Consider the following 20,534-nt stretch of genomic DNA (forward strand, 5'->3'; position numbering starts at 1 on the left):
TATTTGAATATTTAATATATTTTTTCTAATTCTAGGTGGTAGGCTGCTGTCAACCCCCACCCCCCAACCCTCCCTGAATTGGGTCTAGCCTGAGGGTACCTCTTTTTACCTTTTCCCTTAGCCTCTCTCCTAATTGCGCTCATAAAGAATTCAGACGGCGAACGTGAAACTTTCTAATTACGATTCAATCCAGAACAATACCTTGTAGGCCCACTACGCTTGCTGATTTTTAATATTCATGCAAATGAAAATAAAGTGTTAACACTCTCACAAGAAATCCGACCAAATTTGAAAGTATGCTATGATTTTATTTACCTCACAAACATACAAAATAATGCTGCATATCTTTCAGAAAACAAAACATTGACGAGCGCTACGTACCATAGTACCAACGGAAAAGCGTTTTTTTGATACAGTGTTCTTACCTTAAAGTGGCCCGCGGATAATTATTTCAAAGCTGCATTAATGAAATAATTACCCACGGGCCACCTTAAATTCAACTGGTTGGTATTTTTCATAAATGATATACTGAAACATAGTTCAGGCAATAAGAATGCCCTCGTTTATCGACAATCAAAGACCCACTATGGCGATCTCAACACAACAACTTATGGACCGTGAGTCAAAAACATATGTATCCTTCCAACTGTAACATGGTTATACTTCCATAACTGTAACGTGGTCACGATTACGATGTCCTTTGAGGTAACCAAATGAATTTGTCACTGCTTCATCGACAAAGGCATCCCCGCAACATCTTTCATTAATGTCAAATTGGCTTTCGAGAATCCCGTACATATGGTTTTCTGTTTATCACTAGACCTCTTTGTTTTAGAATACTGGCGCGTAGTCAGTTTCCCGGAAATGAGCCACCAATCATGTACGGCGAATGCAACATCTAAATGAGAAACATAAAAATCTAACATTCCCTCACGCAGGTTCTATATTTTCACAACGTAAAAACTAACTCAGATTTTACTCTTTTTTCCTCGAAATATCCCAGAAATGCATTGGGTGTCTCGTTTAAGGTGACTCCACGAAAAATCCAAGCGCATTTTCGCGCTGTAAATAATATTCTGTCGTAACTTTTCCCATCTTCGTGTAACGGATATCAAACTTGGGGGACAGTAGGAGATATCATTAAGCAATAGTTTGGCATACTTCGATTTTTATTAAGGACCCCTTAAACAACTTCAAACATCTCCGGAAAAAAATTAAGCTATCAGTCTTGCATAAAATGTCACAATTGGTGTTTAATTTAGGTGACTCACATTTAGAAAGTCTAAGCCAATTTGGTCGTCCCGCCACAATTGACATCGAATTGATCGAATCTCAATTTTCGTTCCGCCGAATTGGCCAAAACTCAAAGATCAAAATATGCCAAACTATTGCTAAATGATACCTCCTACTGTCCCCAAAGTTTGATATCCGTCACATGAGTATCACAGAAGCCATGACAGTATTGATATTTATGAAAAATGCGCTTGGACCTTTCGTGGAGTCACCTTAAGAGCATATGACAAACTCACAGGAAGACCCGTTACACATAAATGTACACGTACAAAGAATTTGACACCTCGTAACTTTTAAATACTGCTATACGAGCACTACAGTTTATGTTTCGTCTAATGTGTTAATTTATTAACCAGGTTTCCTAACCCGGCTGTAAATAAAATTCTGGCTACAAACTGGTCAGTTATGAATACAGCTATATCAAACTGGACGCTTGACGTCGACAACTTTTATCAAAATAGCTGTTCCAATAAAGGGTGATAATAACGGCTATAACGGTTTATGATATCCCTATCGATGATTTCAAATAGCTAGGTACCATGATCAGTTTGGTCACTTAGGGAAATGATGTTATCATTTAAACGTAGATGTCCAAGCAATAGTTCAGGGAAGTCCAAATCCCCTGCCATTCTGTATGCCAAATGTCATGTCTTTTTTAAAACTCTCGTAGGATGAATGTCCTACTGGCAAGCGAAGTGTTGAAGAACACACGTTAGCATTTGGGTACCTTGGAAATCCCCATTGCCCCTTAAGGTGAAGGAACTCTATTGTAGGGTTCATCGTCTTCTTTCTTGGTGGCAGTGAATGGCACCCGGTAGCAAAAAACAAAACATCAGACCGGCTTACAGCATCTTCTTTGTCTTCTAAATCCTGAAGATAGTCCCTCCACCGAGATAAAACCAGACTTTCGGTAACTGCTCTTGTGGAGCCTACGTCACTTGATGTCACTGAGAACAAACCATCTAGCGTATCTGCGGTGAGCTTCACTTCCACGAGTGAAGGGCAAAATTCTGTGCGAAACACAGCCGGATGTGTTCTGATGGCTTCAAGAACACCCAGGGCAGAGAGTCCTTCCTTGAAATTTTCAATGGCGGGGACAGATCTTCCTATAATATACCACTGTGTAACAGATCGGATTATTTCCTGGATGCTCTCTAGCGTTTTTACCTGGATATACGTTCCTGATAGGTCTATCAGTGTCGTCAAAATCCCCTCTTGTAGTATAGGTATCGCATCTTTCACATCAGTACAGCTGGAGAGTCGTAGGATAGCCTCCTGGAGCTCCCAGTCGGGGATGTCTTCAATCGCGACAGCTACATGCATTGGGTTGTCGCTTACAATGGCCTCAAACATGGGAGGGGCAAGAAACTGAGGACTAGGTCCTCCATGGACCATAGACATAGCTATTAGTGTTCCTGCAAATTTGTAATCGCCCTCCTTCACAGCTGTTGAGTTAAAGGAGACAAACTTGCGATTCTCTTTACCACAAAAGAGATGGGAATCTTCAAGAAATTGCATGATAAGCGAAAGAAACTCCCGCATTGGTCCACCCCAGTCGACAGCTCCTTCGCTAGTTCCAAAGTCATCAGTAAATTTGACTGATATTTTGTGTGTTGGGCTAAAGGTTTTGCGACTCAATGCACGCTTGGCCCCCTCCCACAAAAATTTCCTCGCTATATTCAACTTTGTTAAGTGGTTCAGGTCTATCGCTTTAGCCAACTCGTCCAGTATATCAGAAACATCTTTGTCCATTCTCTGGGGAGAGATGTACGTCACTGGCGGAGGGGTGCCTGGGTCTTCTTCTTCATCCTCGTTATCGGGGCTACCTCCAATGCCACTTGGCCCAGGTGTGCATATTGATGCATAATAGTTGTCTAACTCTTGGGTTCCAGACCTGGGAATCAAGAAAAAAAATGCTCTATAAAGCGAACCAAAGCTCGCGAAAGCCAATTAGCCCAATTATTGGTTTATTATCATATACCTGAATTGCTCACGGCGCTAGGAAGTTTATAGATATATAGATTTTTTGTCTGGTGTTATTGTTCTTTGTTGCTTTAAATTAGCGGTTAGGATGCCTATCATTACCAGGATTTTTTTAAAAACATTTAGGAACAGCAGAATGCTTACAGCTATTTCAGATAACACGCAACCTGTAAGTGAAAAGTCGATCAAACTGGTCTAACACAATGAGATGCTTGCCTAGTGCAGTGAATTGGCTTTCTGTCGCAACATGTCTAGAAAGCTTAACGAGTACACTGAGCAAGGATGCGCTTGCAATGATAAACAAGGCAGAAAAACCAACTATAAACTCCAAGAACTGACATCTAATACCACTGCAACGAGGCTGCAATTGGTGCGACGACCAAGAATCGTAGACTTGCCCCATGTCGAACTCTCATAGGATATTGGAGAGGGGGGGGGGGGGAGGCAGAGAACTAAGAAGCTATTCAGATAAAGAAATTGTATTTGTATTGACCTAAGCACCTAAACAACCTTTTGATAAATAAGTATAAAGGCAAGACAGTAGATATTGTTTCTATTCTTCCTTTGTAGAATTCTAATTGCAATTTTTAAACCTTGAGGAGAGGACCACAAGTGTATCATAGTCTTACAGTGTAGAGTACTGTAGAGAGAACATTAGGCCTTAACCCACTAACAGTCCCGCCCTGTGTCCTCTTTGCATACCCCCTGCAGAATCTTAAAGATACCTTCTCAGTCATTACATGAGAGGTGAGATGCAATAATACTTACGCAATCATAGGGACTTGTTTAAGCATTCGATCAGAGGCGTCGGTCAAAGTGTCATCGAATGCAGCCATTGAACTTCCATACCCCAAAAACGAGATTTCTGAGTCCGACTCTGACATAGCCATGTTATTCTCTGTTTCCCTCATGCTAAGGGTGGACTGGTTGATTATCTTATCATTGGGTGTCAGAATAGTTCCACAATGGTTGTACAATGTGAACGTGTCATATTGTACGTCAAGAGAGCCTACCCAATCGTAAACAGAATTCATTTTTGCCTCCATTGGAAAACGCCGAGTGCAGAGCCCCTGAGAGAGGTGTCTCACTTTGATGGTGAAGAAATCTTCATCGGGCTCTGCAAGAAGTCTGGCCGATCGCGCACCATGCACTTTTTTTTTCGTCTGAGCTTCACTTTTTCTTCCTCTTTTTTCTGTTCTTTAATGCGGTCTTCATTTAAGCTAGCATGGTATTGTTCCAGCTGCTGCATTCGTAACCTCTCTCTTTGTCCAGAAGTGCCGATCAATCCAGACACAAAACCATTATCTGCTTCTTCTTCCTTCCTATGTAGTGGCTCGCTTTTCACTGAAGATTCAGCTGACAACGAACCACTATCTGCGCCCCCATCTCTCTTGAAGAATGGAGATGCAAATGGCACAACACCATTATCTGCATCAACCTCCATCGTCACTAAAGATTGATCTGTCTCTTCATTGCCTGGTTGCAATGAATAAAGCATGCTTCGAAGAGAGCCTCCCGGACCTTCACTTTCGCTCTCTTCCTCACTACTTGTTTCATCAATTGTCTTTGTAAGTAAGTAGATCCGCACATCCCTTGTTTTATGGGCTTCTATGTAGTTAGACAAATTTAAGGGAACTTCTTTTCCGTTGACTATTAAAGTAACGTGAATGATCTCATTCTTGAAATTTCCAAGGCTCATACTCATACTTGATTCTTTTCCATAAAACGATTGTCCATCATCAAAAAACAAGGATTTGCAAAGTTTCATTATCTCAAACTTGTTGGCTGAAAGAGGTACATCCACCTTTCGACTACCCCCTCCTTTCGAAAGGGGCACCAAGACATACGATTGAACATCACTCCTATAATGTTTTCAGCCAATCATTATCTTCTTTGACTTCTTTATATTTGCTTGCTTTTGTGTAGTAACACTTGTTTTTTGTTTTCCAAACGTAAAAGCATGGAGGAGTCTCCTTTTCTTATCTTTGCTCCCTTCTTTTTCTGGTTTATTGGATGATTCGCAAAACGCTTTCAGATTTAAACGGTCGCCAGCCTTTACTAATCCCATAGAACGTAGCATCTCGTCATCTGCATTACAAACTGCAAGCACATCCATCTAAAAAAGTAAATGAAAACCAAATAAATCTTCTCATCAAGATGAAAATGGCCAATACGTCTTTGCAGATGAACAGTCATTTAATTTGTTACAGGCCTGAATAGACCGAAGATTCCCATAGGTAAATACAGACTAGAGAGCAAGTCAAGACTTTTTTGCAAAAGATGGCATATTTAAAAGTGTGCTAGTGTGGCAAAATTTTCTCTCACCCTAAATTCCACCAAATTTGCAACACGGGTACTAGACATCATCATCTTCAGTACTACACTGTTGAATGGCACAACATCAACTCCCTTGATTTGTCCTGTCCAATTATTGTTGCGAAGCCTACTTCTTTTTTGTATAAGTTATAATGCCCCCAGATCCTTAAAAAATTTTTGGCCTACCTTTTCATTCTTGAACTTCTCCACAACATTACTAGCAACTCCCCTGTTCTTCAGAAACTCACAAACCTGACAATTATCCAAAAATACAAAATTAACAATGGATACCAAGAGATGGGAAACGAACTAGGCAATTTGGATGCACCCATGTAACTAGCAGGGTGTAATGCATGGTTAATAAGAAAAAATAGGAACTATAAGCGACAAAAAATAGGAGCTTTTTACCTAAAAAATAGAATGGGAATATAGAGAAATTAGGATTTTCCTTGTAAATTCTTGGAAGAAAATACAGCACATTATGGGTATTCAGGGACAGGTGCGGGAGCAGGGAAAGACCCCCTCCCTGGATTTGATTTAAAAGGCTCTATTTCATTTCTGATTCCCTTTTTTTTGTAAGGCTTTTCCTCTCTGGTCACAGTTGGCTAGAAAGTAGAAAAATATGTGGCTCCTCTAATCAGAACTTGTCACGTTTCCTTTTCAACTTTACGGCTTGCAGCGATCGTTTTTATGGTCAACCTGAATCGCTGTTACATTTGAATGCTTTGAGCCTTATCTGGTAGCCAAGGTGTTACATGACAACAAGCTCTATCTGTTAAATTGTGGTTTTGTTAGCAAGGTCAAATTCCTTCTACACGCGTACGTAGTCAAGTTAAGCGTGAATATTTCTCTTCTAAATATATTAATGCGTTTGGAAAGAAAGCCCAAGATACAAATACATTTATTAGATGAGAGGTAGATTTCCTCTCTTTTGCTAGATTTATTTGTGAAAGCGATTGCACGCATTGCGTAATTTGACCTTTTGTAGCAGATAGAGTCTCATGTTCACAACTTTGTTAGCAGCAAAGCACGTTAAAGCAACCAAAATTACCCGACGAAAATGCTGTTGGACTTGTTCTGAATAAACTGTTATGCCTAAATACTGTTTCGAATTAAATTAAAAGGTATCATGTAAGTACCCCCCCCCCCCCCCCCCGGATTTGAATAAGGAACTGAGCGAATAAGGAACCAACTTCGCGCTGGTCCATTCGCGTCTGCATATTTCACTGTCTTTACGCAAAGCAAACAGAGAATGAATTACATCAACGTGTAAAAGAGAGACAAAGTAGCTTCTGCTAGAAGGGCGTTATTTCTTGGTTTTCCTCACCTTTTCCAAAGAATCCATGCTGCTATCGACAATTTTAACCCTCCTCTTCTCGCTCACAGGTCCTTCTCACGTGCAGCAGTAGAACCCAGGTAGGTACTTAATTTATTGTGTATTATTGTGTCACTGGGTGTACATTGGGAAGTAGGCAATACTAAAAAAAGATAAAACTCACGAAAAAAATGAAACTCACGAAAAAATAAAACTCACAAAAAAAATTAAAACTCACGAAAAAAAATAAACTCACGAAAAAAATAAAACTCACGAAAAAAAATGAAACTCACTAAAAAAATAAAACTCACGAAAAATAATTAAAACTCACGAAAAAAAATAAAACTCACGAAAAAATAAAACTCACGAAAAAAATTAAAACTCACCAAAAAAAATAATAAACTCACGAAAAAAATAAAACTCACGAAAAAATTAAAACTCACGAAAAAAAATAAAACTCACGAAAAAAAATTAAAACTCACGAAAAAAATAAACTCACGAAAAAAATAAAACTCACGAAAAAAAATGAAACTCACTAAAAAAATTAAACTCACGAAAAATAATTAAAACTCACGAAAAAAAATAAAACTCACGAAAAAATAAAACTCACGAAAAAAATTAAAACTCACGAAAAAAAATAATAAACTCACGAAAAAAATAAAACTCACGAAAAAAATTAAAACTCACGAAAAAAAATAAAACTCACGAAAAAATAAAACTCACGAAAAAAATTAAAACTCACCAAAAAAAATAATAAACTCACGAAAAAAATAAAACTCACGAAAAAAATTAAAACTCACGAAAAAAAATAAAACTCACGAAAAAAAATTAAAACTCACGAAAAAAAATAAACTCACGAAAAAAATAAAACTCACGAAAAAAATGAAACTCACTAAAAAAATTAAACTCACGAAAAAAAATAAAACTCACGAAAAAAATAAAACTCACGAAAAAAAAATTCAAACTCACGAAAAAAATAATAAACTCACGAAAAAAACAAAAAGACACGCAAAATTGAAAACTAGTCCTCACGACGCGAAAAGTATACCGCACGAAATAAAATTGCAGTAGGTTTTTCAAATGTCCCTTCCCGGGCTCCGTATAAAACTCACGAAAAAAAATAAAACTCACGAAAAAATAAAACTCACGAAAAAAATTAAAACTCACGAAAAAAAATAATAAACTCACGAAAAAAATAAAACTCACGAAAAAAATTAAAACTCACGAAAAAAATAAAACTCACGAAAAAAAATAAAACTCACGAAAAAAAATAAAACTCACGAAAAAAATAAAACTCACGAAAAAAATTAAAACTCAAGAAAAAAAATAAAACTCACGAAAAAAAATAAAACTCACGAAAAAAATAAAACTCACGAAAAAAAATTAAAACTCACGAAAAAAATAATAAACTCACGAAAAAAAAAAGACACGCAAAATTGAAAACTAGTCCTCACGACGCGAAAAGTATACCGCACGAAATAAAATTGCAGTAGGTTTTTCAAATGTCCCTTCCCGGGCTCCGTACTTCTCTTTGTTTCTACTAGTCTCTTTTAATAAATTTGTTTGTCGAAAAATATGTTATTCCTGTTGGCGTAAACTTCTTGCTTCTCGCACCATGCTCCAGATACTCTTTCTCTAATTCTAACAATTTTCGGAAAAAGCTTTTTAAGAACCCTCCCAAGCTCGCGAATATCAGGGATGTTTTCCTTTCCTTCGAACGCCTTTGAACACATAGCTTTGACCTCTGAACATGGGATTCTTTCGCCATCGAGCTGGACAAAGCTTGAAATTGACCTATAATTCGTTTTGAAAATAATATACATGATTAAATGAGCCCCCTTGTTTGTGAGGAAAATGTGATGAAAGAATATTATCAACTCAACACTGTTATTTACCAGCTGACGATGTCCAGAGCATATTCGGAGATTTAGCGGCTCTGTTGCCGTCGAGTTTTTGAAAAGGTGACGTCACGCTTTGAAATTACTTCTGGTAATGTCACTTCCGTCCGCATGTGCTCAACACGCTAGCGGCAGAAGAATTAGCCAGTTTCATCCCTTTTCTCTCTTTGTAAGGTATGTCGTGACAAGGAAGCCATTCCGCAGTCGAGACGACAGCCGTTAGACCGCTAACCGATGAGACAAGCGCCAGACAGCGCCAGGCAGACAAGCGGCACATACGCAGTAAAACAACAACGCAACGCGGTTTGGAACTTTATTTAAACCGTAGGAAGGCTCCGAAAAAAACTAAAAATACTCAGACCGTGGAGGTGAGCACCCTGTGCCCTAAGCGAAGATTTTCAAATTCGTGACCCTCTTTTGAGCTTCCTGTGGTATGCTCGCAGAATAACTAGTCCCCAGTCCGTCCGAGTTCTGTACCTTCAGCGCCATCTTGTTTTTTCATCAATCGCAACACTGCAGCAATCCGTTTCCATCCTCAGAATTTTAAGCTTCTGATTGCACAGAAGCCTTCTTTTTCAGTTATCAGTGATTGTTTTTTTAATTCTAGCTAGTTATTTTATTAGATTTTCTCAATATGGCAGATTTAGACGACGTCCAGGATCCCTTACTTGACACTGCTTTAGATTCGACCAAAGACGAAGCAGACGATTCTGTCTTGAGTGAAATTGCCGTCAATGATACAAGTGTTGATGATGGTGTCGAAGACCCGGTAAGTTTGTATTTATGTTGACGATTTTGATCATTAAGAATATACATTTTAAGAGAGGTTAGCTAGATAGATTTGCAAAGACGAACTCTTATTATGTCTTTGCGATGTTTGTTATTGATGTGTTGTCCTATGGCTTCTCGTTTCCTTTCCTCTCTTCTAGGACATTATGTATGCTTCATCAAAGTTTTTCACATTGATGTCTGATTTGCGTTTGACTTGAATTTTCTTTTTTTCCATGCTTTATTCAATGACTTGAATAAACCCTGACGATCAAAAGTTTAGGACCCGAAGTTTGTTTTTCATCATTAGAGGGCTAGAGTCTCCCTGCTAGTAGAGACTGCTTTTCCTGTATTTTGCTGGACTGGCATTTGCAAGGAAAAGAGACCTCTGCCAACAGTCCCACCATTTTACTAAGCAATTGTATGACAGCTATGGCTGCAGTGTTCATCTACATTGTTAATCCACAAAGGGGTTACCATCACTGTGGTGTTATATAAGTATAAGGACACAAATGTTTGGCAGCAGTTATTACAATCCTTGCATGCATTAGTAGGCCGGTCAAGAGTTTTATCAGTGCCTTATCCAGAGATCATGGACCATAAAGACCCTTACTAAATCTTGGATGGCAGCTAGATCAAAGAATGTTGTGACTATTGTCAGAGGTCTCTTTTCCTTGTGAATGCCAGCCCAGCGAAATGCAGAGAAAAGAGACCTTTGCTACCAAGTAAGGCTGTAGAAAGCAGCCTCTTTTTTACTAAACACACACATTTTCTTTCAGATTTTCCAGATAATACTTTTGCGAATTCTAGTCAGACATCAGAAGCCTCCATCAGGCATGATTCTAATACAGACAGTTTTTTCTCATCAATACTACTGAATCTGTTTTACAAGACTTTCCTCATTTAAGTGTATTGATACTTGGGTTAGTTCCCTTGTCCCTTGAGGTCAATCTACACGAGCAAAGTTTATGTGGCAAATGTATGTGGAAATCTATATTGGCATGTGTATATGAGTGACAAATATTTCTTGTCAATTTGGGTCAGGAATGATTTTGTACAGTAGAGATGCATGCAAAATTAAGGCTAGCGTAAAAACAAGAAGGATTGCTGCTATGATACTATAAGATAGTATCATTTGTTCTTACAGTAAAATTTCATAGTATCCATAGGCATTTTGCAGTAACTAATTACATGACATTTTTTGAGTGGCAAATTCAAGCCAAAATAAACACAAAAATGACTGCGAGTCACAATACATTTTGGCATCTCATCCACACAGACATGTTGATATTTCACAAATTTTATTTTCTAAATAAAAAGTAATGCATTTGCTATATAAACACATTTGCTACATAAATTTTGGAAAAACAAGTTGTTTCTGTTTTTTTTTAAAGCATTCTTTTTCTCTCATATTGCACCACAACTTCTTCTCTAGATCCCCTCTGCTCCTATTTTTCTAGCTTTGGAATTCCTGAATTATCAAATATACTGCTGAGATACTTGCTTTAACCCTTTATAGCCTAGGTATCAAATTCTAGGGGTGGGTCCTGTGCCTAGGCCAAAATGGCTGACAGCATTAAAATAACAACATGGTCAAGGCAATTGGCATTTTAATATATTTATATTGCTTGACATGCTACAAGAAAAATTATACTTTGACCTAGATAAGCAACAATTACATTTTAGAACTTTAAAGCAAAATGCAATGTGCATAGCGCTTACGAAAAATCTTTGAAATTGGGCATAAGCATGAAAATTGATAAAATATTTACATCATATCTCAATAAAACATCTCTCAATGCTTAAAATACGAACATTTAAATGATATATGTTACAATGTTGAATTGGTTAATCAATGGTCTCCTAAAACTGGTTATTCAAGCTATATAAGTTGCGGTAAAAGACATATTTACAAGCAATGTTCTGTTCATGCATTTGAACTTCGCGCGCCATTGTCGCATTGGTTCACTGCTACTTGATGTGGTATGGTTCGAAGCACCCAACGCACAGCGTAACCTTGCATGTAGCGCAGCCCCAGGTTGATCTCTTCCTCTCGTTTCTCTCGGAACAGTTAACACACCGATTTATCGTTACTTTCACTGGAAAGTGCGATTCCCCTGAGGCTTCCATCTCGTCTGCGGCACGCTTTCTCTTTCGTGACGAGAAGTTAGCAATCAATTGCCCGATGAGCTCCAGGCGGAAATCGAGCTGTGATATTTTGTTGTGGCTTCTGGAGTTTTGATATAGAATGAAGGCATTCACAGCTGCTGTCTCCATCAGAAAAAAGGCGAGATAGCGGTACCAGCGTCGGGACTTTATCGGGATTCGGTAGTCATTGCGCTTTTGGTCTGCATAATCTACTCCCCCCATGTATTTGTTGTAAACAACGACACACGGGGGAGCGCTCACTTCACACAAACTCCCGTCTCTGTTCTTTCGGTTGACAGTGTCCTGGCCGATCGGTTGGGCATTTGTCGAGAGAAAGAAAACCTTTTTTTTGTCCTGCCATACACATGCATTCACTCCTGATTTCTGCATCACTTTGCTCTCCCCTCGCTTCAACTTGAACGTGTTCAGTTCCTTCGGGAATTCTTTGCGGTTCTGGCGCGTTGTTGCAGTTGCGTAAATTCGCCGCTCCAGGAGCGAAGCCATCAAACCGACACTTGAAAAAAAGTTGTCGAAATAAAGGTGGTAACCTTTGCCGATCAAATCGGTGGAAAGTTCCTCCACAACTCTTCTGCCGAGGCCGAGCTCTTGGCCTTGTTGTGGTTTGCCGGTGTAGACCTGGAAGCGTGACACGTAGTGCGTAATGGAGTCCGCACGAATCCAAACCTTGATGCCACGCTTCACAGGCTTCATCGGCATGTACTGCTTATAGGCAAGCCGTCCCTTAAATTTAACAAGGCCCTCGTCGATCGCATTCTCCCTGTTTGGCTTATATTGGACGAGAAAACTTTCCCCAAGCTTTGTTATAAGTGGCCGGATGAGGTGAAGCTTGTCGTGCTCTGGATGACCGCGTGGCTTTGCCGTTGCAGAGTTGTTGTAATGAAGATACTGTGTGATTTTTAGGTATCTATCTCTTGGCATGACATCCTTGATCTTCTTGACCGAAAGGAATTCATTCTTTGACCAATAGTGCCGTTCAGAGGGGACGGATTTGATACCTTGAAGAAAGCGTATTCCGAAGTACGCACAAAGTTCGTCCTTCGTTGTTGCGTACCACTTCGGGTCGCTCGCAATCCTCATCTTTTGCGCGGCATTACGGTTAGTCTCAAGGACTATTTCTTCAAGAATCTCGTCTGTGAAGAGGAGCTTGAAAAAGTCTAAAGCTCCTGCCTCTGCTGGTAGTTGTGCTGTTGGACCAATATCCTCGGTAAACGGCGAGACATTGATATCGGTGACAGAATATGTCCACTCCGCGTTAGCTTCTTCACGTTCCTCGTCGCTCTCTTCACTCTCGCTTGCCTCCTCCTCGTCTTCATCCACTGAAATATCACTATCTGCTTCTTCTATAGCCATATCAGGCTCATCCTGACGTATTTCTTCTTCTGTAAATCCTGTAAACTCGCTATCACTGTCGCTCTCTTCAAATATATCGTACACGGAACTCGCCATTTTCTCACACGTTGTAAAGTTTTGAATTAAAAAAATCCTCGTGGGTCCTCTGAAGCATGTTGTGTTACATGCCATGCATCAAATTAAAGCTTATTCAATGCTCTGATTGGATAAAATACAAAGGACCTCATAGCTGTCATTATTTCACCAATAACATCGCTTGACTGGATGCTTTTGTTTTAGGCCACTGGAGTGGCCTACAGGCGTTCCCTCGTAAGACCACTGGAGTGGCCTACAGGCTATAAAGGGTTAACCTACAAATTGGTACTGGATTATACAGTAAATCAATGTCTTTTATAGAACTTTTGCATAATGCTTTTGTTATGACTTATTTTAGGAACTGGAAGCAATAAAAGCAAGAGTTAAAGAAATGGAAGAGGAGGCTGAGAAACTAAAAGAAATGCAGAAACAAGTTGAAAAATCTATAATGAGTCCTCCGGCAGCCTCAGGTTTTCTTAATAACTAAATTGATATTCTTTGATGGGGTATTCTGATCTACAGTACAGTTTATTTAATATTGTGTAATAGGCTATTTTGAAGTTTGTAATTATGCTGGTCATATTTTTAGGTATTCAAATGCTTCACGCATAGCCTTCAACCAATCAGCATTTCTCTAAAGTCCTGAAAGTGTACACATTCTATTGCACTCTGTAAGATTAGGGACCCTTATGTGACAATGACTGTCATATTTTACATTGAATGTTGGCTTTATTTTTCTATAGCTGAACTTCCTTTACTAATTATAGGTCCTAAAACATTTGAAGAAAAAGCAGAGGTTGATGCCCGATCTGTTTATGTTGGAAATGTGAGTCTACTTCTGATTTAGTGAACAAAAATGGTGCAGTGGGACCTTAACAGGCCTTCTGGAATTACTCTGAAAAAAACTCAAAATTACACGGGATTCTTTGCTAAATTACGCGCTAAATTACACGGAATATTAACTTTTACGCCCAAACTACATTTTGTACCGATGGAAAGCACGAAATAACTTGAAAAGGTTATTTTTTTGTGTGAAAATATCTTAGGTAAGTTTTCATTGGCTCCTAGCCACCAGCCAATTAAAAAAGGTATTTTATTTTTAGTCCTAGGCCTTCGCGGTTTAGCAAAGAACGCCTAGTCATTTTATTTGTTTTCGAAATTCAGTTCGAAATACCGCACTCTTACAAAAAATATTTCTCTTTTTTACGAGCTTTATTTAAAGCTGTGCAATTAAATGTTTTGTCGTTCAAAATTTAGCCAAATTACGCGGGATTACGCGAAAATTTGTGCATTACGTGGAAAAAGCCAAATTACGCGTTTCCGCACAAGCGCATAATTCTGTAGTCTGACTTGCATGACTATGATTGTTTTTTTTTATATATATTCTTTCATCATTTTTCAAAATGCAACTTTCCCTCTTTTATTTGAACCTTAGAAATTGATCTCAGGTGTTTTAGTTGTAGGATCAATTGAAATTCACAGTGATTCAAGTGGATTTTATACACTACTGAGATGAAATCTCATTTGCAAGGGCTTTATAGTCTCCAGAAAAGTAGACAGGGGTGATTGTCGCATCTTTTTGGGTATAAATATTCAACCAACTCCCATCCCTTAGGGGGTGTGGAAGGATTTTTCCAATTTTGTCATCTTTTAGGGTCTAAAATTTGACCAACTGCTATTCCTAAGGGGTTGTTTAGCGTTTTTCTGATTTTGTTGTCTTGTAGGGTATCAAATTTGACCAATTGCTAATCCTTAGGGGGTGTTTTTTGTCTGATTCTGCAATCTAGTAGGGTCAAAAGCTTATTCAACCACACCAAATTTGCTATCTCTTAGGGGTAAGAATTTCTGTTGACCCAAAGTGCCCTCCCTTAGGGTTGAAATTGATTTTGCCGTCAATCACCCCGTCTGTTTTTATTGGAGTCACCCAGGGGGCTGGGGGATTTCCTGAGTAATAAAATGACCAATTACAGGTTGACTATTCGGCAACGACTGAAGAACTTTAGCAGCATTTCCTTGTTTCCAGGCTTTAAGTAGGAGGGATTTCCTGAGTAATATACTGACCAATTACAGGTTGACTATTCGGCAACAGCTGAGGAACTTGAGCAGCATTTCCATGGCTGTGGCTCTGTCAACAGGGTTACAATCTTGTGTGACAAGTTCTCTGGACATCCCAAAGGGTAGGTCCCTCTGTTGCAAGGGAATCTTGTCATTGCTTTCCTTGTCATTCAAGGTTACGGTTCAAGTTGGACCTCAAGAAATGTCCCAAATTTTCTTTGGCAAAAATGATAGTGATAGTTCTATGATATGTCTGCCAAATTATACAAAAATCAGTTGAAGTTTGTTGCTTAAGTTTGTTGCTTGTTAGTGCATTCTAGTTTTGCAGTAATTCGCCTCTAAAGGCCATATGGTCCTACAGTATATTAGTTCTCTAATTTGCAACATTTTTCATTGGTTTGTTTGCATCTAGTTTCCCAGATAATGAATTAAACTAACCATTTTCGCCAAAAAATAATTTAATTTCTTAAGGTCCAATGTGAGCCAGTGATTATTGAGTGAGCCAGTGAGACAGTGATTATTCTTTATTTTAGAGTTAAAATGAAAAACTCATTGAATCCCCTCATTAAAATGGAGCTTACAGTATTTGTCATTGTCATGCTGCATGGCGATACCCTCTTTCTTTTGCTAGGTTTGCATATGTGGAATTTTCCGATAAAGACTCAGTCGATAACGCTGTGTTATTATCAGACTCATTGTTCAAAGGCAGACAAATCAAGGTGAGCTCATTGTCCCGTGCTTAGCTAGGGGTGGGCAAAACAGGGCAGGAGACTCTGTACATAGCTAGGGGTGGGCAAAACAGGGCAGGAGACCCTGCGCATAGCTAGGGGTGGGCAAAACAGGGCAGGAGACCCTGCACATAGCTAGGGGTGGGCAAAACAGGGCAGGAGACCCTGTGCATAGCTAGGGGTGGGCAAAACAGGGCAGGAGACCCTGTGCATAGCTAGGGGTGGGCAAAACAGGGCAGCAGACCCTGTGCATAGCTAGGGGTGGGCAAAACAGGGCAGCAGACCCTGTGCATAGCTAGGGGTGGGCAAAACAGGGCAGGAGACCCTGTGCATAGCTAGGGGTGGGCAAAACAGGGCAGGAGACCCTGCGTATAGCTAGGGGTGGGCAAAACAGGGCAGAAGACCCTGTGTATAGCTAGGGGTGGGCAAAAAAGGGCAGGAGACCCTGCACATAGCTAGGGGTGGGCAAAACAGGCCAGCAGACCCTGCACATAGCTAGGGGTGGGCAAAACAGGCCAGCAGACCCTGCGTATAGCTAGGGGTGGGCAAAACAGGGCAGAAGACCCTGTGCATAGCTAGGGGTGGACAAAACAGGGCAGGAGACCCTGTGTATAGCTAGGGGTGGGCAAAACAGGGCAGGAGACCCTGCGCATAGCTAGGGGTGGGCAAAATGGGACAGGAGACCCTGCGCATAGCTAGGGGTGGGCAAAAAGGGACAGGAGACCCTGCGCATAGCTAGGGGTGGGCAAAATGGGACAGGAGACCCTGCGCATAGCTAGGGGTGGGCAAAATGGGACAGGAGACCCTGTGCATAGCTAGGGGTGGACAAAATAGGGCAGGAGACCCTGCACATAGCTAGGGGTGGGCAAAACAGGGCAGGAGACCCTGCGTATAGCTAGGGGTGGGCAAAACAGGGCAGGAGACCCTGCGCATAGCTAGGGGTGGGCAAAATGGGGCAGGAGACCCTGCACATAGCTAGGGGTGGGCAAAATGGGACAGGAGACCCTGTGCATAGCTAGGGGTGGGCAAAACAGGGCAGGAGACCCTGTGTATAGCTAGGGGTGGGCAAAACAGGGCAGGAGACCCTGCGCATAGCTAGGGGTGGGCAAAATGGGACAGGAGACCCTGCACATAGCTAGGGGTAGGCAAAATAGGGCAGGAGACCCTGCACATAGCTAGGGGTGGGCAAAATAGGGCAGGAGACCCTGTGCATAGCTAGGGGTGGGCAAAATAGGGCAGGAGACCCTGCACATAGCTAGGGGTGGGCAAAACAGGGCGGGAGACCCTGCGCATAGCTAGGGGTGGGCAAAACAGGGCAGGAGACCCTGTGTATAGCTAGGGGTGGGCAAAATGGGACAGGAGACCCTGTGCATAGCTAGGGGTGGGCAAAATAGGGCAGGAGACCCTGTGCATAGCTAGGGGTGGGCAAAACAGGGCGGGAGACCCTGTGCATAGCTAGGGGTGGGCAAAACAGGGCAGGAGACCCTGTGTATAGCTAGGGGTGGGCAAAATGGGACAGGAGACCCTGTGCATAGCTAGGGGTGGGCAAAATGGGACAGGAGACCCTGTGTATAGCTAGGGGTGGGCAGAAGGGAACAGACCCCTCTCAGACGCCCCCAAAAATGAGTGTATTGGAATTCCAAAACATATCCAAACAAATGTCTTTTCAGCCATTTCCTGTGCATAGCATAGACACGAAATGTTTCCTTAGATGTAAATAAGTGAAACAAAATATTCCTTCCATCCTTACTCATGAAAGTTACATAGAATGTTTGTTTTTCTACAATTGTACAGTCAACTCTTGCCTTACTGTCACCTCATTATTACGAACAAATAATACCCTGCAAAACTTGAATATGAAGAGATGCCTGACCAAAACCCTTGTTTTTAGTGAGTCTTTTAACATTCACAAAATTATTGTGCCAAGGATTATGTAAAAGTCTGAATTGTACTCTATTTTGCACTTTCAGCTAACAATTTGAACAAAGATTAATAAAAATACTTTCCTGGATTTTCTTTACTAGGTTGTACTCAAGAGAACCAACCGTCCCGGTGTGAGCAGCACAGACCGTGGGCGTGGTAGGGGTCGAGGGGGTAGGGGATTCAGAGGGGGCTTCCACCAGCCCTATAACCCATATGGTGGCTTTCCTAGAGGAAGAGGCAGAGGCGCTTACAGGTAACTTTTTTCCATTCTTAGAGAATTACAATAATATAATTACTTTAAGTATTACACATATAATAGGAGACCCTGCTATGTTCGCTTGTCATTCAGAGACAATAGCTGACTTCCATGATTAAATTCACGATTCAAAATGTCTGAAATTGGTTTATTCCCATCTGTTTTAAATTAGTCAACTAAGTAGATCAAATTAACTTGTAACAAGTTGCATTGTGACGCAAAGTGTGATTTTCTCTTATATAAAACTTGCTTTTGGTGGCCACAGTTGTGTGTTACCCTCTAATAAACAGCTTATCCCATTTTATAAATTTGTATTTGCATGCTGTATCAAGCGTGATAAAAACATTAGTAAAAACATGACTAACAAAAATTGCCTTGAAAATTGCAATATGCACCTTGTGTATAAGTCTAGCTTATGCTCTAATCTAGCTTATGCATTAATTCACCTTTTTCCTATGTACAGGGGCCGTGGTCGAGCTAGCTGGTACTCCCCATACTAGATCCTTGCGGTACTCCACATATGTATATATCTTTCTTTCTCTCCACTGGCTCTCCTGATGGTCGGTTGCTAGACCAGTAAGGATTGAGCCTTGGGAGAAGGTAAAAAAAATCATGGTCGATGATGAGTGGGATGAGAAAAAAAAAGGAAAAATGAGAGAGCCACAAAAGATTGTGCATAGAAAAAGATGAAGCAATGCAGAAAATGGAGTTGTGAGAAAAAAGAGGGAGTGGAAAAAAAAGAAGCTGAAAAAAGAAAAGAAACAAAAAGAAGAAAAAAGGAGAAAATACTGTGAAAAGAACAACTGAGGGTAATTCTACTTGTGTGGCTGTTGAACCATGAAAATCCTGGAACCAATGAAAACACTAGCAAAAAGCTTAGTCTGACTTTTACACTAATTAGTTTGTGACAAATTCACGTTTTGCATTTTATTTGTATTGGTAAAATTTATGACATTCAATAAAATTGTTATCTTTAACTTGTAGTATTTATGATACACCTATTATAAATAAGGTTTCACTGAAGAATCCATGTACCATTAACCCGCAGTGTTTCATGGGTGTCAAATAGATAAGCAAAATAGCATAAATAAAAACAAATCCAGGCTTCAAAAGCTGTATAATTATTTTTCATGTTCCTGTGAGCATTCACATGGCTTTCGGATACAAGAGTTCATTCATTTATATGCTACCCATGAAGCAATGCAGGTTGAGATACATGTAGTCTTGTGCAGTCTTATTTAAAATAGATATACACCCCTTGTTATATATTTGCATTTATAAAATAGTTGATATAGTATAGGCGTTCTGATTGGTGGGATTGGTCACTTCATTCATGATGAAAGTCGTGCGATGATGCAGCATAAAATCGTTTTAAAAGCACAGTATTTTGTGGCCGCCAAGGGGTGCGCGCGCATCCCCCTGTATAAGCGCCAGAATTTTGAAGATTTGTTTCCTTAAGTTAGATAATCAGTTGACTACCAGGTTGAGATATACAGATATAAAGATGACGGTAAAACTTGTAACCACATAAGTTATTGCTGTAACCACAGCAATAATTAAGAAGACGGGAACTAGTTTAGTGCGCGCACATATTTTCTCATCTAATTTGATTGACATCTAGGTCAGAAATGACTCGACCCGGGCCTTCCAGTTCACGGCCATTTTACCAAACATATATAAAACAATTTCTTGAATCACTTGGTTGTCTTCTTTTCGACGTTTCGGCAATGCTGCCTTTTTACCGAAGGTTGACCAAAATACCTCAATATTACAGATTTGAGTTATTCGTGCGAACCCGCGCTTTATAGGGTCCATGCGAACCACAAACCATTTGGAAGATGGAAATATAAAGAATCGACCAAATCTAACAATTCTAAAAGGTTATATGGACTTTAAATTATATATAGCCTATGATAACGTGCGTCACATAAAAGATTCCTGTGTTTCGGTGTCCGTCGACCATTCCAATTTTTATAAAGTTTTTTTTTGTTACTCCAATAGCAGGTTATCCCCCCACTTTTAAAGCAAATGACCGTTCCTAAAACGACACAGATTCCTTTTATTCATATCTGAACAAGTTCCGCTTGTTTAAAGGGAGGACTCCACCACGGTAAGTATACAATGGCATTGGCCTCACAAACTGGGTGGGAGGACCCTTTAAAAATATTCAAGGTATAAAATATTGCTGATATGTCCCTAGGACTCCCAAGGTCTCGACATGCCGCCAAAACAAGCAAACGAGCGGAAGTCCCTGGTGAGAAAATAACATATATTACAACAAGATCAAGTCTCTTGGTTAGATAGAACGGATTCGATGACGTTTCCCCACCCCCTCCCACCCCCCCCCCCCCCCCCCCCCCCCCCTGGCAATGTACGCGATGCCTTTGGTCCTCGGAGTACGTATG

At 40.2% G+C, this 20,534-nt stretch overlaps 4 protein-coding genes across 5 annotated transcripts; 1 reads left to right on the top strand and 3 right to left on the bottom strand.

Moving 5' to 3' along the window:
* Positions 1-292: 292 nt before the first annotated feature.
* Positions 293-4,322, bottom strand: LOC116607334 (G2/M phase-specific E3 ubiquitin-protein ligase). Its single transcript, XM_048721020.1, has 2 exons — positions 4,045-4,322; positions 293-3,187 (listed from the first exon to the last, which is right to left on the bottom strand). Exons 1-2 carry the CDS (start codon positions 4,320-4,322, stop codon positions 1,897-1,899), a joined length of 1,569 nt encoding a protein of 522 aa, XP_048576977.1. The 3' UTR covers positions 293-1,896.
* On the bottom strand, positions 3,840-7,109 carry LOC116614558. 2 transcript variants are annotated; one of them, XM_048721022.1, is made up of 3 exons: positions 6,920-7,109; positions 5,779-5,844; positions 3,840-5,392 (listed from the first exon to the last, which is right to left on the bottom strand). In XM_048721022.1, the coding sequence occupies exon 3, from the start codon at positions 5,042-5,044 to the stop codon at positions 4,361-4,363; it is 684 nt and encodes a 227-aa protein (XP_048576979.1). In that variant the 5' UTR covers positions 5,045-5,392; positions 5,779-5,844; positions 6,920-7,109; the 3' UTR covers positions 3,840-4,360. The 2 variants fall into 2 exon arrangements, with proteins under 2 accessions (XP_048576979.1, XP_048576980.1); XM_048721023.1 differs by lacking the exon at positions 5,779-5,844.
* A 2,157-nt stretch (positions 7,110-9,266) lies between these two features.
* Positions 9,267-19,106, top strand: LOC5518582 (polyadenylate-binding protein 2-B). Its single transcript, XM_048720905.1, has 7 exons — positions 9,267-9,574; positions 13,526-13,637; positions 13,935-13,993; positions 15,238-15,344; positions 15,854-15,941; positions 17,975-18,126; positions 18,593-19,106. Exons 1-7 carry the CDS (start codon positions 9,440-9,442, stop codon positions 18,627-18,629), a joined length of 690 nt encoding a protein of 229 aa, XP_048576862.1. The 5' UTR covers positions 9,267-9,439; the 3' UTR covers positions 18,630-19,106.
* On the bottom strand, positions 11,167-13,405 carry LOC116617649 (piggyBac transposable element-derived protein 4-like). Its single transcript, XM_032380568.2, has one exon. It carries the CDS (start codon positions 13,261-13,263, stop codon positions 11,545-11,547), a length of 1,719 nt encoding a protein of 572 aa, XP_032236459.2. The 5' UTR covers positions 13,264-13,405; the 3' UTR covers positions 11,167-11,544.
* Positions 19,107-20,534: the final 1,428 nt, after the last annotated feature.

Source organism: Nematostella vectensis, chromosome 13 (assembly GCF_932526225.1).
Source record: "Nematostella vectensis chromosome 13, jaNemVect1.1, whole genome shotgun sequence".
Lineage (NCBI taxonomy): Eukaryota > Metazoa > Cnidaria > Anthozoa > Actiniaria > Edwardsiidae > Nematostella > Nematostella vectensis.